The 16,492-nt window shown below is 51.9% G+C and overlaps 5 protein-coding genes across 5 annotated transcripts; 1 reads left to right on the top strand and 4 right to left on the bottom strand.

Annotated features, from left to right (window-relative positions):
- Positions 1–341: 341 nt before the first annotated feature.
- LY79DRAFT_578876 (PLC-like phosphodiesterase) lies at positions 342–4,712 on the bottom strand (the record flags this gene model as incomplete). Its single annotated transcript, XM_060559982.1, has 13 exons — positions 342–365; positions 427–444; position 639; positions 901–933; positions 1,321–1,329; positions 1,470–1,515; positions 1,638–1,667; positions 1,689–1,693; positions 1,756–1,819; positions 2,327–2,336; positions 2,792–2,919; positions 2,986–3,056; positions 3,676–4,712. 13 exons carry the CDS (start codon positions 4,710–4,712, stop codon positions 342–344), a joined length of 1,476 nt encoding a protein of 491 aa, XP_060415483.1.
- A 730-nt stretch (positions 4,713–5,442) lies between these two features.
- LY79DRAFT_163404 (uncharacterized protein) lies at positions 5,443–6,441 on the bottom strand. The gene has a single exon (XM_060551163.1). It carries the CDS (start codon positions 6,368–6,370, stop codon positions 5,498–5,500), a length of 873 nt encoding a protein of 290 aa, XP_060415482.1. The 5' UTR covers positions 6,371–6,441; the 3' UTR covers positions 5,443–5,497.
- Positions 6,442–7,727: 1,286 nt separating this feature from the next.
- On the bottom strand, positions 7,728–8,494 carry LY79DRAFT_550296 (uncharacterized protein). Its single transcript, XM_060557554.1, has one exon. It carries the CDS (start codon positions 8,136–8,138, stop codon positions 7,932–7,934), a length of 207 nt encoding a protein of 68 aa, XP_060415481.1. The 5' UTR covers positions 8,139–8,494; the 3' UTR covers positions 7,728–7,931.
- Positions 8,495–8,522: 28 nt separating this feature from the next.
- Positions 8,523–9,446, bottom strand: LY79DRAFT_550292 (uncharacterized protein). Its single transcript, XM_060557553.1, has 2 exons — positions 8,852–9,446; positions 8,523–8,776 (listed from the first exon to the last, which is right to left on the bottom strand). The coding sequence occupies exon 1, from the start codon at positions 9,352–9,354 to the stop codon at positions 8,875–8,877; it is 480 nt and encodes a 159-aa protein (XP_060415480.1). The 5' UTR covers positions 9,355–9,446; the 3' UTR covers positions 8,523–8,776; positions 8,852–8,874.
- Positions 9,447–14,540: 5,094 nt separating this feature from the next.
- Positions 14,541–16,076, top strand: LY79DRAFT_589405 (uncharacterized protein; the record flags this gene model as incomplete). Its single annotated transcript, XM_060561026.1, has 4 exons — positions 14,541–14,703; positions 14,835–15,166; positions 15,315–15,419; positions 15,516–16,076. 4 exons carry the CDS (start codon positions 14,541–14,543, stop codon positions 16,074–16,076), a joined length of 1,161 nt encoding a protein of 386 aa, XP_060415479.1.
- Positions 16,077–16,492: the final 416 nt, after the last annotated feature.

The following is a 16,492-nucleotide window of genomic DNA, read 5'->3' as shown; positions in this document are numbered from 1 at the left end:
TTATATACTTATAAAGTAGCTATAAAATAATATACTACTATAGTTATTATAATAGTTAATAGTTAAGTAGAAAGTACTTATTTATCTTTATATCCTTATAATTTAGGTATTATAATAGACTACTAGTTACTTCTTTAAGGTTAGCTAGTTAACTATCTTAGTAGTATTTAATAAAGTTATACTATACCTTATTATCTTTTATAAGGTATATATAAGAGGGCTATTAAAAGGTAAAGTCTTACTTAAAGTAGAGACTAATAAAAAGAGGAAAAAATTTACTAGTTATATAGGCACTATTAATAAGACCTTAATACCTATATACCTACTAGATAATAAATAACTTATATAGTAAAGTTATAAGGGCACTATATTATAAAATATCTTTATAGTAGTCTACTTTAATAAGAGCTTCTTATATATACTTACTAGAGCTAAAGGATTAATCTATAATATAAGCCTACTTATATATACCTTTAACAGAGGATTTAGTGTCCTAGAGGGTTAATATTTCCTTGTAAATACTAGGTTTAGTAGATAAAGTAGTATTATAATTCCCTATAGTTAAATATATTATTATCTATAAGACTAGAGAGATTCTAATTAACTACCTAAAACAGCAGAGGAGCTATATAACTTACGCTATAGTTGCTTTTGCGTTATAGTTAAGTAGGTCTTTAGCTAGTTAAAAAGAAAGTAGTAGATCCTTAGTAAGTAGGCGCTAGAGTATAAGATTATAACCTAAGTAAAAATTATATATATAGTTATAGGCCTATATAACTTCCTTATTTATTATTATAAAAAAGGGATTAATAAAAGGAAATACCTAAGGATATTAATGTTATTATAATTAAAAGTAAGGCTAACTAGTTATATAAAGGGTAAAGTAAGGTTATTATTTACTAATAGATAGCAGAGGAGTTATAGTAACAGTAGCTAATAAGAAGGTAAAAAAGTATAGTTTTTTTTATATACTATAGTAGGTAAAAAAACATTAATAACTAGTAACTATTTAACTTATTTAACTACTGTTTTTTAACTTATCTAACTACCTTTTTTAACCTATTTAACTACTGTTTTTTAACCTATTTAACTACCTTTTTTTAACTTATCTAACTACTTTTTTTTAACTTATTTAACTACCCTTTTTTAACCTTTTGTCTACTAGGTAGTAATATAGATAATATATGCCTTTTTTAGCTAGTTGTTTAGTAAGGAGTTCTAATATACTACTTATAGTACAAGTGACCCCTTTAGCTTTATTACTAACGTTAAAGATATAGTAAGGTAGACTATAGGGTCTAGCTTCTCCTTAAACCTTACTAAGTTAGCCTATGCATAGGTTATTATAACCTCTTACTATATTAGCTTATCTTATATATCTTTATTTTTTACTACTATTATATAGTACCTAAATTACTATAATAATTAGCCTATATATATACTAGCTTTAGTGCCTAAGGGAGCTTTACCTTACTTTTAAACTAGTAGAAATAGAGATACTAGTAACTATTAGCGCTAAATTAGGCTTAAGGTATATTCTATTAATAGTAACACTAGTAATACTTAACTAGGCTAATTTAATAATATAGTTTTATTAACACTGTCTTCCTCCTTATTATAGGCACTTTCTTTTTTACCTAAAGAATCTACCTCTTGTAATAATTTATCTATAGACTAAATATTATTACCTTTACTATATATAGTACTCTATATCTTATAGTATAGGTCTAGTGGCCTTAACCCTCTTTTAAATACCTATTTACACTATAGGTAGTTAGTAAGAAAGGCTTCTTTAGCCTCTTTAGTACAGAGGACTTTACTATTATTAGTATATATATTACCTAATTTATAAGTAATACTTGCCTAAGTATTATATCTCTTCCTCTTAACGTTATACTTATTACCTAGCTACTTACCTATTATAGTACTATAAAACTAGTAGTATAAATTTATTTACCTAGTAAGCTTATTAAAGGCTAGCTTTTATATAGCTGCCTTAAGGGTATTTAGCTTCTAGCTTTAGTAGAGTATAACAAGCTTAGTTATAAAGTAGTAGGTTAAGTTAGTATTCTATAGTATATAAAGCCTTTTTTTAGCTTAACTAACACTTCTAATAGACAGTTATATATTATTGCCTTTATTTACTAAAGAAGGTATAACTTTACTGCCCTTGTTACTTGTACCTGGCTATAGCTATAGCTACGCCTGCTTAACTCTTTTTTGCCTCTTTGGCTACCGCAGTGGCACTACGCTTTCAGTCAAGTCTTTAACAATAAGTGTAGCAACAACTATACTATCGTTATTAATTAATAAGCCCTCTTCTTACTACTAGTTATCTATTATAGTATTTAATAATAATAATAACAATAATAATAATAATAATAATAATAATAACTTTACTTATAACTTGTAAAGTATAGCTAGCATTAACAGTATCACAAGGAGGAGTAATAAAGCTTATCCTACGCAGCAAAAGGAAGGCAGTGAGGTAAGTAATTAGGCATAAGGATGGCAATAGTACATCTTGTGGGCCAAGGTTTCACTTGGCAGCAATTAGCTAATCAATAAGTAGCTCTTATTCGAGGTACAGGCTGTTATCCAACTTCGCCGCCGTTGCTGATCAGGGCCTTAAGCATGCAAGCGGCCGCGAACAGGCGGCGGCGGCGCCAAAGCTCGAGGCCACGGGCGGCTGCCAAACGCTAGTCGGGGCAAAACCCAAACAGCTAGAAGAGCTCGCTACGTTTGCCCTCAACGGCCCAAACAGCCGCGAGACCTAAGCCACTTTGTATACCTCCTCATCATCTTCGCCCTTTTCGAGGCCGTGCTTCGTGGGCTTGGTGATTTCCCCCCTCTTTTGGAGCCCGAAGCATCCAGAGACGGCATAGCTTGACCGCTGAAGGAAGGGGGCTAACCAGGACCCTGTAAACAACAAAAAGAGCGCAAAAAAACATGGGACCGAAGGGAAAAATCGAGAAAGACACGCACCTACCCACGCGGCTAACCCAGCGGCAGCACCGGCGCCGTTTCGGGTTTTGCGGATCATCCGGCTTCCGACGCTAGCGCACCCGCCGAAGATCCTCATCTCGGGGGGCGGAGGGATCTCGGACGAACGCGCCAAAAAGTGCCCACACAAACCCTCCTCCATCCTCCATCCTCCATGTTTCGGCCGCAAGGCAAGGCAAGGCAAGGCAAGGCAAGGCGTGCAGCCGCCGGCGCGTAAGCACGGGTGGAGGACGTAATGTATGTAGGAGCTGCCTTTCCCCACCCCGCTGGGTCCCAGCTTCCCTGTTGCCGTTGATCGCATCCGTGAGTGCGAGATGGTGGCGGCGCCGGACGGCAGGGAGAAAGCTGTCCCGAGCTGCCCGATGCGGTCAAGTTCCTGAACATCTCCGACGCCGACGTGCCAACCTGTTGTGAGCCGCACGGGGGCCAATGACGAGGATTCCAGAAGGAAGAATCGCCCACACTCCGTGCGGTATGTGGTAGGGTATATCGCCATGCACAATTCGTGATGTGCAATGACGCCACGCGTGACGAAGAAAGACGATTACAATGATGGTATTTCTGAACCCTAAACGAGAAAGGACGAAAAAAAAAAAAAAACCACGCTCGGTTCGCTCCCGGTCTATACCTCGGCGCCCCCCCCTTCCCCCTTTCTTCATGTGTCTACCTCACAGCTCGGCGCTCCGGCCCGTCAACATCCGATTCCGCGCGAGCACCTGGTCCACCAGCTCTTTGCCGGGGAAGTCGATGATGACGACGCCGGTCTTGCCGCTGTCGGCGCGGTCGGTGGTGGCGGCAAGCCAGTCGCCGGTGCGGTCGTTCATGCCGGCGACGGTGCGGTTCAGGTTTCCGGCGGCGGCCTCGATGGGGAGCACGCCGACGGAGGCGCTGAGGTGGGCGAGGTACAGGACGCGGTTGACGCGCTCCTTTGCGGTGGCGGCGCGGCGCAGGGCGTTCTCGATGGCCTCCCACTTCATGTAGAGGTGGTCGATGCTGGGGATGATCCAGAGGTCCTCGAGGACCATGTCGGCGGACTCCCAGATGACGCCGTAGGGGCTCTCGGGCCCCTTGGCGGCGAAGTTCTGGAGGAGGAAGACCTTGCCGCGGAGGGCGCCGAGGGTCGGGTAGGGCGCGTGCGGGTTGTGCTTGCGGAAGTGGGCCTTGGCGCCGGGGGCGGTGGCGGTGGAGTTGTGCAGATAGAAGTTGAAGGCGTCCTCAAAGGTCATGGTGTTGGAGCCGAGAGGCCGGCCCTCCTCCTTGAGGCGCATGACGACGGTCTCACTGGGGTGTTCGTCGAGGAAGGAGAAGACGGTGAGGAGGACGTCAGTGTAGGAGTAGCCGGTGGGCATGGATCCGTGGTAGATGCCGATGGTGTCGTTGATGAGGCGGCCACGGATGTCGAGGTAGCGCATGCCGGCGTGCAGCTGGGTCGAGAGGTTGTGGTTCTGGCACTGGAAGACCTCGTCTCTGAGATCGAAGGTCATGGTGTCGTGGGTGCCGGGGATGGACAGGCTGGTGAGGTTGGTGTCATCCGGGATGGCGCGCATCCACTCGGCGTGGTCGGCGCGGTCGACGTCGAAGGAGAAGTGGGACTCATAGCCGCGGTAGCAGTGGTTCTTGGACTTGACGAAGCACGGCGCCAGGGACAGCAGGACGGAAAAGAGGCCCGAGATGAGGATGAAGAAGGTGAGGACGTAGAGAAGGGGCATGCAGTGGAAACGCATCTTGGCGCCGTGTGAGTGGATGAGTGAGGGGGCCGGCTATGCTGTATAGCGAGAGTGAGCAGGCTGCTGTTGTGCAGTGGATGAGCGAGACACTCGTTTTGGCGTGAGTAAACGAGTGAGCGAGGTCGCACAAGAGTGAGTTGCGCGGGCGGGACGAGATCCGAGAGGTCCGCGATGCACGGATGAGGCTCAAGGCGCGGGTGAGACGCGGATGACGGAGTCCTGCAGTCCCTCCGGCACGGAAGCCCACCCCGTAGAAGCTGCACCTCGGGGGGGGGAGGAAGCAACGGAAACAAACAAGCAAAAAACACACAAGGCGGAAAGGAGACGACGATGCTGACCCAGTAGATAATCAGATAAGGAATGCAAGACTCGGAAAGATATCTACCAAGAGAAGGAAACTATTCGCTCTTTCAACGCTTCAATGGGAAATTCAGGGGGTGATGTTCAGTCAGACCGATGCGTCCCAGAGCCTCCAACGCACCCCGCGGCTTTACTTGGGGCCGCCACGTGCGCGCGGCAGCACTGAAGACCGCACCAACGTTGTTCCGGGCCTCGAAGTTCGCCTCTGGTCGGGACGCGGGAGGCTCAAAGCGTCGTCCTCTTGTTTCGTCCCCCCCCCCCCGAAATCATAACCACTGCCAGCACTTCATGCGATGATGGATGAGGTTCAAAGGGTGAAATGGGAGAAGGAAAAAAAAAAGGAAAAAAAAAAAAAAGGGCTCAGCTCACCCTCACCGAAAGGTGTGATATGGCGTTGTAGCACACAGCTAGGTACCCAGGTTAGTAAGTTCCAAGGTGAAGTTAAAAGAGGAAGAACTATCGATAAGGTGCAGGGTGACAGATAAGGCCCCCCGCAAGAACTCTAGCTCGGATCCCCCGGGGAGTTGCCGGGGGGAGCGAACGTAGAATAGCACGGCGATCGGCCCAGGGCACGCGGTCTCGGAGCGACAACGGCAGTGTGGCCGCATCACCCACCATAGGACAATGACACTTTCGGCAGCCACCTCTGCCCGTCCGTCTCCTCTTTTTCCTTCTCCCTCGCAAGGGGTATTGAACCTGTCTGACCGCCATGGCGACGTCCTGCCTTGATTCGGGGTTGCACGATGACCGGACGTGAAACTCACGGAGGGGAAGAGGAACATGCGGTTTGGGGGGGGGCGTGCAACATCTACACACTCGAGCGAGAGACCGTACCAACAAGCACCGGGGAAGTAGGTTTGCTGGGACCCTGGGGGGGCACCCTGGCCGCCCTCGTTATCCACTGGACGGCGAGGGGGTTTGGAAGTCGTTGGTATACCTGACGCCCGGCCACTTGCGTTACTGTTCTCCAAGATGTGCTTTCCAAGGACATCCGTCTGCAGTTTGGCAGAATGTTCCCAATATCTCTCACGCCACACGATGGGCCGCAAAAGTAGCGCCATGCAGCCGGTCCCACAGAGCCACCCCCCCCGCCGCTTCTCCATGTGTCCAGGAAACTCTGAGCAACCAGCGCACAGAATAAGACCTTCCAGCCTCTCTCTGTCTCTGCCTATCTCTCTATGGCGCCACCGTGGGAACCGAACCCCTCTTCTCCCCCTCCAAACCCGCCGGAAACGGCGTCCGTCGCTTGCACCTCGGCGGCGCGGGGGCATACATGGCATGTCACTTTCGCCTTCTCGAGCACACCTATATAGGTAACGTGCAGTATGTCGCGGACCCTTTCTCCCCCGGCGGTGTACGCACGTCCGCAGAGGTCATGAGCGAAAGAGTTATTGTTTCGTAACAAGAGGTTGCCTCTGCCAGTCGTTGCAAGAGTGCACCCGGCTTGACGGTGACATAGTTGACAGGATAGCTATGTAGGCACTCCGTACAGGTAGATGCTATGCCCCCAATCAGTACGTACCAATACACAAACACAGCCAGGCTCACGGTGCTGACTAAAGGCCGTCACCGCATGCCGCCCCTTCATCAGTCAACAAATACCGTACGCGCACACAAACCTCAAGACGAACAACAGGTGCCGTTGCCGGTCGGTTCTCTCGCTGGAACCCCATCATGCCCGCGAGAATCGAGGACGTCAGCAGTCCTCTCGCCAACTGTCAAGGTTTCCCCTAGATCAACTCGTCATCGCGTGCCTCTGGGCGCCCTTGTTGTAAACCTGGTGCATCGCTAGGCGCCCCCTCCTCGAGGTGATTGTCTGGTGTCTAGCACCCTTGGTCTGTCGTCTAACCATCCTCCCGCCAACTTCCCGTTGCCCGGCGGCGGCGCCGGATCGTATCGCGAAGCACCGCATGACTGGATTCCTCGCCGAAGAAGAGAGAGGCGACGAGTCTCGTGGGACGCCTTACACACCCAACCCCCGGTGCCGCTTGCCGACCTGCTATGCATTCGTACTCTTCTTACCGCCGTAAGCCCCGGGAGCTGGTTTCATGTGATCTCTCGCGCCTCGTATCCCGTCAATCTGCCATCCAACGCCATATCGCCCATCCCTTTTGCATGCATGCATGCATTACCACCCACACCACCACCACCCACACCACCACCACCACACTCCCTTGCGCAAGGCCGCCGACTACCACCCACCATCAAGGGGGGGGACCTCACGTCGGCTTTCTTCACATCTATTCGCCAATCGCGCTCGCTGGGTTTTTCTTCATCTTGATTCCCCCCCTTTTTTTCGACAACAAGAGCCTCCATGGGCCGAACACCGTCACCAATCATCGTCTCGCTTGGCGGGACAACTTTTTTCTCTCTCTCTCTCCTCGCGCGCCCCAGGGTGCCGGCCGGGGGAACAATCCCATCGCCACATTGCACCTTTAGCAACGTTAGTGCGTGTGTCGGGTCAGAAAAGATCGGGGATAGGGGGGTTCCTTAACGGCGGGACAGAAAGATGGGGCGGGAAAAAAGAAACAAAAGAGGAAAAGGAAGAAGAAGGATTTGAAAACTACTACCGATATGTAGAGCAAAGATGGTGTAGACGACGGTTTCTAGGTACGACCTTGTTCGTTCCCTGTGGCCCCTCCTCCTCCTCCTCCTCCTCCTCCTCCTCCATCAACCCCCTCGCCCCCCCTACCGGAGGAGACCCCGTGGGAGTTCTCACTGGTTATCGGGCCTTTACAAGGTTGATTCCTGTCCGTCGCCAGTTTGAAAAGAGCTCTGCACGCCGCTTTCGTTGCTGCGTTGCCCCGCATCGGGTGCTGCACGACGACCAATTGACTTTACTTATTTATTCATTCCTTTCCCCTCTTCTCTCGAAGGCACCCCGTCGCGTGCTTGCTCGCTTTCATTTTCATTTCCATCTTCCATCTTTTCTTCCTTCATCTCTTCACCGGCGGAGGGGGGGAAGGCGACTCTGCCTTGCATACCTAGTTTACCTGGCATGCATGGGACGAACCGCCGGTTCGGCCGCGCCCGGTTGGCGAGGAGCATGCAGCCAGGCTGCGACTGCAGCACGACTCGGCGTGAACGACGCACGAACGGAGCCCGTGAAGCTAGTGTAGGTAGCGTGGGGTTTGTCTCGCTTTCCCGCTGTCTCTACCGGTACTCCCTATACCCTGCACGACTCCCCTGTACTTCTTAGATAGGAATACCGTAAACACTGGCTAAATTTGACCACCTCCACTTTGCAAGCTAACGGCAACAAGTATCGCGGCCTGCTGTGAGGGGTATAGTCTGCTGGCAGAAACAAGGATCTAGATGTGGCAGATGCAGGGGTTAGTCAACGTCAGCAGCAAGTTTAGTGGCAAGGGTTAGGGTTAGGTAGGTGGATGGGTGGATGGGTGGGTTGACCGCCTTCTAAAGAAGGTTTAGCGTAGTCAGCGGCGGCGATACTCGTTGCCGTTAGCTTGCAAAGTGGAGGTGGTCAAATTTAGCCAGTGTTTACGGTAGTACTATGTAAGCTTGGTGACCCCTCAGAACAAGAGGGGACTAGCTGGATCCGGCGCAGCATCGCGCATGCGTTGCGGCAGGAAGCCCAATCGGTGCTGAGGTTGCGCGTTCTCTGGTGGGATGGGATCGGGTACGAGTAACCCAGGTGCACACGCGAGGCTGGCGATACGAACCAAACTGCATGTCATCCCCATCGCATCGTCTGGTGTGTCTGTCTGGCGTGCCCATGAAGCTGATGTCTATATACTCAGTAGGCAGCGGTGGGACGAAAGCCGCCTCACCTCCCGGCATGGCATGGAGGAACCTCAAAGCCGGGCTGCAATAGACGGCGCGACGAACGTGGTGCCGCGGTGGATTCTCGCGCATCTTGATCAGGGTCTCGGGGTAGCTGTGGTACTCGAGGCATCATATTGTATCGGATGACTCTTGAGCTCCTGTAGACGCTCTTCGTCTTCTTCGGAATCTTCTCTCGTCCGGGGCCGAAGCAACGAGGAACACCGCGGCACGTATCCCCACCGTCATACTGTCGAGGAGAGTTTTTATTTCTCCGGAAATGCTCCCAAATCGGGAAAGATGACCTGCTACTAAGCGGTTTGAGAAGTGCCTCGACATTCGGCTTCGAGATTGGAGTCGCTGCCCCCCGGCCCCTAGGCCACCCCATGTGGGTGCGAACGTTGGATACAAGCAATGATGGCCGCGAGTGTGCTGGAAACGGGTTAGACACCTCTTCGACTCGCCTGTGATCCCGGTAGGCCATCTTGGCAGCATGGCGGAATAATTTGTCAGTTCAATCGTCCAGTCTTTCCTTTCGCAATAGACTATGATTTCGTGTTTCTTTCTTTCTTCTCTTTCTTCTTCTTCTTCTTCTTCTCTTCTCTTTCTTTTGCGTATACGGCAAGGATTACAACCGAGACGCCCGACTCAGAGTGTGACAACTGCAGGCACAAAAAGCGATCCAAGAGCCAAGACTAAGACTAAGTCAATAAGGGTTGCTGCGAGTTTGGCGCCCATCCCCCTGGAAGGAGGCGCTCCTCTTGGCTATAGCTCAGAAAATCGAGCGAATGGTTTCAACGGCTAAAGGGGCAATGATACCCTTGCGGCGAAAGAGAACGCGCTGAGTGGTGTAACCCGATGCGGCGTCTTGGGTCACGATGAGAGGGATATAACCACAAAAACAAAAAACAAAAATAGAAAAGAGGGAGAGAGAGAGAGAGAGCTTTCTGACGGGAGTGGCGGGCTAGGGTAGGAAGCCGTAATGCTATGGTGTCGTCGAGGCGTGAATGGGAGTGGGACTTGGAAAGGGAGCAGAGGACCGTGATAAATCATGGAATCATAGAATCGTGGAATATGGCCGAATGAACAGGCAGAATGGAGGCTAATGGAAGAGAGATGACTCGGCGTGCCAGCGGTCTGCGGATACATAGTTCCGCCAGGAACTAGAAAAGGTTTGGTAGATGAGAAGGGGTTATCGCGGACGGGGGAAGAGAGCGGGAGACGACGCCCCCCGGCCGCTAATCAATGACCCAGGCAAGGTAGGGTGTTATAACCATATAGTTTACTTTAGGCTCGTTGATGATGGTTTGCGCGCGTAGTCCGAAGCAGCCGGCGGTCCCGGGCTCTGTTCTCGCATTGAGGGTCTTCCCTATGTGCAAGACCCGCAGGCAAAGCTCGAACCAGCACACGCAGCCGCAGGCGATGCCCGTACGAATGGAGGTTGTCCAGGAGCCCAAGAGGCAAATAAGGGGGGAAACAGCGTGGGCGCCCTGCGACGGGACAAGAAAAGAACGGGACAGCACGCTTAAATGGTGGGTGGGTGGTGATGGGGGGCATCACGACTCGGAAAACCTAGGCGTGCCCTGCGCTGGGATAGGTGGACAGGATAAGCAACGAGATGAAGGGGCTGCGGTCAATATCGAGATCCGATTGAAGGAGGGTTGGGGGTGGTATTCAATCAAAGCCCCAAACGCGCACGCTGCATGGCATGGGTGCATTCGAGTTTGTGTACCTATTTTACACCAGCGCGCACACGCATGTATCCGTACTGTACTCGGGGCAAACACTTATGAATGGCCAGGAAAGACGAGGCGATTGCGGGTTTTTGTTCCAAAAGTAGCAGGCTGGACGGATGGGCGGCAATCCACTGAGTCAAGATGATCGCTGTGGGTGTGTGTGTGTGTGTGCGTGTAGGTAGATGGTATCTGGTGCTTGCAGCTGAGACGGCGGTTCGCTTTGGAGGGAGTACATACGGCATCGGAATGCAGGCATCATGCCTCTTGGATAAACATCATTTGGGACAGGCACGGCACAAGCGCAACCAAACCTCTCTGCTCCTGCCTGCCCTCTTGTGTTGTTTTTATGCTTTTTGTGCCAGATCAGATCAGATGCGATGCACCCATCATCGAATCTTGACGAGAATGGCAACAGCGAGTGATTTCACTGGTCCGTGCTTCCTGCCGCTTGGCAGTGGAGAGTGACGACATCGGACATGACGAGGGACGCTAAAGAAGGAGAAGGAACGAGAGAGAGAGATGGCGGTAGTGGGTCGGAAGGTAGCGCCGGTGCGGGTCGTTCGTGTTCTTGCCCATTACGGCCAGGTTGGTCGCGCAGTGACGGGGCACAGGAAGGAAAAAGATTATCACCACTCACTCACTCGGCCTCGAGGGGATGAATCCGATGCGTTAAGAAGAACAAGACATGGATTGTCGTCCGCCACACGAGGTCAACGACAGCAGGCAGGAATCTAGCTGGTCAAAGTGTCCGCAGCTGGCTGAAGGGAAACGGAAAGGGAAAGGCAGCCGAAGGGAGAGGCTGCAATTTAGGACTGGCCGACGCCGCGCCTGCTCGTCCACTTATAGCAGACGGCGTGGCTGCTCTTGGTCAGGCAGTTCTGTCGGACCGTCCGCGCAGTTTGATTTTGATGTTCATCACTACCCTGCAAGCTTGGCGAGTGCTAAGCCGCATCGGGCCCAAAGCTCGGGACGAATGCGCCGGGTACGCGGGCGGGCTCTCGAATTGGCCGGGATACCGTGTCAAGAGTTTTGTGCTTTGCTTGCTTGCTTGCCTGCTTGCTTCCCTGCTGCCGCCCCTCTTTCTTTCAGTGCTCGCTGCCGCCGTCTGTTTCGAGGCTGTTGATGGAGATTCCCCCGGTCCGTAGGGCGACAATGGAGAATGCAAGGGGATCCAAGTCGAAGAGACGAGTCCTAGGTAGTCAGTATGAGGGCGGGCAATATGAGTAAGGCAACGGCTTCCTGGTGTGACGGCCAGCAGGTCGACATAGCCATTGCCGTCTGTCCGCATTCGCGAGACAGGCAGGACCGACGACACAGTTATTTCTGGACCTGATTCTCCGACGCCTGGCCGTTGATTACTCCCGAGCGGGCGTGGACGCAATAGCGAATGGGCAACATCACGCATCCACATACACAACACGCTCTTATTACATCTTGGGTCACTTTTTTTCCCCTTGGACGGCGTCCTGCTGTGTGAGCTTCACACGTATCATCATCTGTCGTGTCGGGCTCGTCCGTGAACAAGCTCCCATCCACCGACCACTACAACTACCACCATCACCGCCATTGTCTATGACGGTCCACTCACCCCTACCTCAGCTCTGTGTTCCAGTCTGACACCGCCGTCTCTCCGCGTTGGCATTCGTGACCGCGACGGATTGGCGGCGGGAGAGACCAGAGAAACAAGAGAGACCAGCCAAGCCAAGTAAGTGCTTGACCGGGGTTGCCACGGCCGGCTCGTGTCCCTACCGGCCTGATCCTGGTCGCTGGCCTGTCCTGTCTGTCTCCTCCACCCTACCCCCGGTCACGTCAAATCCACTCTTTTCTGCAAGTTCCAACCACCCACGGTCCCACTGCCTACCTAGGCCTACCAAGTCCTCAGGTAGGTACGGTAGAAATTACTGCCAATCTGCGTCTAGGTATCTTGAACCTTGGCGTTTTTGGTTCATCGGCGAGTGTTGCCGCTGCTGCTGTTACTGCTGTTACCGCTGTTACTCATGCGTACTTGTGAACGTCTAGTCGCCTCGTTGCGCACTGGCTAGCGTCCTTGTTGAATTTCCCATTCTCCCACCTACCTAGGTAGGTAGTCAGTCTACCTAGTAGTACACAATCCCATCGTCATCATCATGCTGGTGGAAATGTAGGTACATTGTAGGTTTTTGTCACTCCTCTTGGCCAGGGCTCTTCCTTCTGTCTGCCTCTTTACCTGTAACCTTCTCCCTCTCCCGAGCCACCACCTTTTCATCTTCGACGCTTGACTCTCTCCTTCTCCTTCTTCCTTGTTTGGCCCTGGTGTTTCTCTTTCCCCCTCCCTCCGTCGTCTATCTGTATTCGTACACTAGTATCTGCGGGTACCTTTTGCTTAGCTCCATCCGTTCCACACACACACCCCCCCTTTCACTTGGGGGATTTTTTATTTTTATTTTTTTTCAACCTTACTTTTTTTCCTCCATTGTTTCCCATTTTACTGTATTTTTATCTTCTGCGTTGCGGGTAACGCCTCAGGTACTCCGCCTTCGCGCCTTTGGCTGCCAGCACCCCCCGCGGGTAGAACGAGAGACACCAAAAACAACAACAACACCACCACCACAATCCCTTCGCTTCGCTGCAGTGCCGCTACCACTCTCTCGTTTCCTTCCCTGCCCTTGCTTCTGTCCGAGGGTGTCACCTACCTAAACTACCAAGTACCTACGGATGCTCCTTCCTTGTTGCCGCAGCCCTTTGCATCTCCCCCACGTACCTACCTACCTACGCTGGGTATCCGTACCCGTGCTGCAGATACCAGATCGGATTAGATACCTACCTACTAATCGACGGTCGATACCCTCGCCCTGCGCGGCACCACCTCACTCGCTTGCTACCTTCCTTGCCTGCCTTTCTCGCTTCCGTCGCCTTGGCACCTGTTTCTTTTCTACCCAAGCCTACCTTACTTTCACCACTTCTCCAACCTCACCCTCACCCTCACCCTCACTCATCTTTCCCCCCCTTCCCTCAAACCTACCATCTATCACAGGGTCACCGACGCCGCCGCCAACCATAATACCTCACAGCCCCTGACCGACTGACCGACCTTGTGCGCATCCTCGGCTCTAGCCCCCAGGCCACACCTTAATTACTCCGGTTCCCAAAGGAAGAAGAAAACCAAAACGGACGCCTGTTCTCATCCATACTTATTGAGCAAGAGGGAGAACCACAATTATACTCGGTCCTGTTGTGCACCTGGCCGGCCGTCTTGCTCCTGTCTCAGACGTCTCCAGTTCCTATTCCGAAATCCGCGCGCTAGTTGTGTCTCTAGGGGCCGTCGACTCAGTTCCTGGTCGTTGCTTGGCCGCGTTGCTAGTATCATTCGCCGGGTTCACTTTGGATTTCACATCTGAACACTCTCACCTTTTCACACTCTCCGCCCATACTTGGCGCCAACACATCTTCCACCGACGCCACGACGCGACCGATTCCTCCCCCGATATTCTCTTTTCCATCGCTCCCGGCCTCGTCGTCGTTTTAGCAGGCACCCTGTCCGAGGCCCTTTTAGCATTCAAAAAGACCGCACACAAGAACCCTTCTCCCCGCCTGCCTGTTCTGGGGTTTCTCTTCACGATAATTGACGTCTTTGTCGTCTTCGCGTTTGCGTCGACTCAACTGCGGTTTCCCGCTCGCTTGGCCAGGCCGTGTAGGACAGGTGCAGCACCTTGGTTTTGAGGCCACTCTCGAACTTTTCATCCCGCCTTTCGCCGACCCCTACAGACGTCAAATGTCCGCTTTGTGAGGGCCTGACTACAGGAATTGTGAGTGCAAAGGCTCCAGGCTTGCCCTGTCGTCGGACCCGAGGTTGACCCCCGAACCTGAAGCGCCCACGTCCCCTCTGTCCTGAATACGGACGCTGACCAATGTTCTCATGGCAGTCAACAGAATCGCCCGCCTAGACTTCACCATCATGTCCTTCGCCACACGCACCACGAGCTTCTTGGGCACTTTGATCCTCGTCTTCCTTTCATGGTCGGCCCTATCTCAAGCCGCGCCCGAGCCCGATCTTCTCCTCCCTCGACAACTGACGCAGACGCTGTGCTCTAGCCAAAATACGGCTTTCACGAACGCAAGTATGTCACCACCCCTTCGAGAAGCGCGGCGGCTTTGCTACACAGCCTGCCATGTATATGGCAGCTTTTAGGCCATTGTCTATGTTTACGGGCACCTCTTGATTGACGTTGATGCTGACAACCTATTTAAGATCTCAGCACATGGCAGTCGAACGGACTCTGCCAAGATTTTTGCAGAGGCCAAAACTTTGCCTTTGCAATCGTGCAATGGCAATCGTGCTGGTGCTCAGATGTCGCCCCAGCGCCGTCAACCGAAGCGGAAGTCAGCGACAAATGTAACGACATTTGCCCCGGCTACGACATCGAGCACTGCGGCGCAAGACCCAACTACTATGGCTATCTGGCCCTCGCCAAGGCTCCTACCAGCACCGCGGGCAGCGGAGGCGGAGGTGGAGGCGGCAGCGACAGCGACAGCGGCAGCACGCTGTCTCCAGCACCCCCCTCTACTACTTCTTCCACCACAGTGAGTATTCCCGCCATGTCCCATGCTCAGTGAACTATATGCGTGATATTGGATAATACCCTTCCCCAAACCCGTTCCCGATATCGCTATCACACTCCATCTTATCCCCCCAACGTGCGATACATTGGCTTAATCGTCTGGAAATCAGGCCCCTCCGGCCCCGCCTCCAACCACCGTCCAAATCATCACAAAAACTGAGATCGTTCAGGCCCCAACAACTTCGGAGCCTGAAACGACCACATCTACAACATCTGTATGCTCTCGTAGTCCCAGCAGAGTTGCCGTGACTCACTGCCAACATTTGACAAAATAACGGGTTATTTGGCCAAAGGATGAACGCTGACTCAAGTTTCAGACCACAAGAAAGCCTGGAACGACTGTCCAGACCGTGACCGCCAACGGTATAGTACGAACTGTCACCGTTACGCCAACGGCCACAGCAAACGAGGGAGCAACGGGCGCCTCGGAACTGAGCCCCTCCAACCAACCGTCATCGAATGGGCCGACCACGGGCGCCGTCGTGGGGATTGTGGTGGGTGTTATTGGCGCTGTTGTGGCCCTGGCAGGAATAGTGCTTTTCTTGTTCTTCAGACGACGGAGACAACGCGAGAATGAGAACGACAAGTATGACGAGCCCAGTCATCGGGGTAGCTCTGCTGGTATGACCGGATCGCCACGCAATCCCGAAATGGTTGTTACTGTGGATGGAGGACGATGGGACCCCGATGCGACCGGCGAACAACGAAGAAGCCGACTGCTCGCACACGACCCTCGCCTGGATCCTCTTCCGAGGGGCTTGTACGTACGAAACAAGAGCGCGGAAAGTATCAACACCCTACGCGACGACCAAGATTATTCGCGCAAGGTTCACCAGCCGGTCCTGCGGGCGACCAACCCTGACCCAGAATGAAGGATCAACGCGGCATCGGGCGGACCAAAATGACGAGAAATTACATCATCGTTGACGACCTACACGAAATCGACCCCGGTACAAATTTCGGTCTTTGCATTGCGCTTTTGAGATACCAGGACGGCGTTTCGATTTCCACTTCACATGAGAGTCCATGAGAGAGGGCATTGGATGATGGTCACTCGCGGGCAACACCGGACATGAGAGAGTTTCTTTTGGAGAAGATCGATATTTGCGTCAAGACACGGTGGGCACAAGGCCCTTAGATGACGAACACGAACATATCACTCGAGCAATCAGAGAACGCCAGCTGGCAGCTTCGATAATTTCATTTCTGCATCCTCTGCGTTCTGCCTAAGACCCCGGGGTTGCGACTGCACAGCATAAAAAATGCACCAGGAGACGTGCGGTTTTCA

Source organism: Colletotrichum navitas (assembly GCF_030913465.1).
Source record: "Colletotrichum navitas strain CBS 125086 chromosome Unknown LY79scaffold_21, whole genome shotgun sequence".
Taxonomy (NCBI): Eukaryota; Fungi; Ascomycota; class Sordariomycetes; order Glomerellales; family Glomerellaceae; genus Colletotrichum; species Colletotrichum navitas.
The sequence above is the reverse complement of the archived record's forward strand: the minus strand, read 5'-3'. Positions and strand labels throughout refer to the sequence as shown.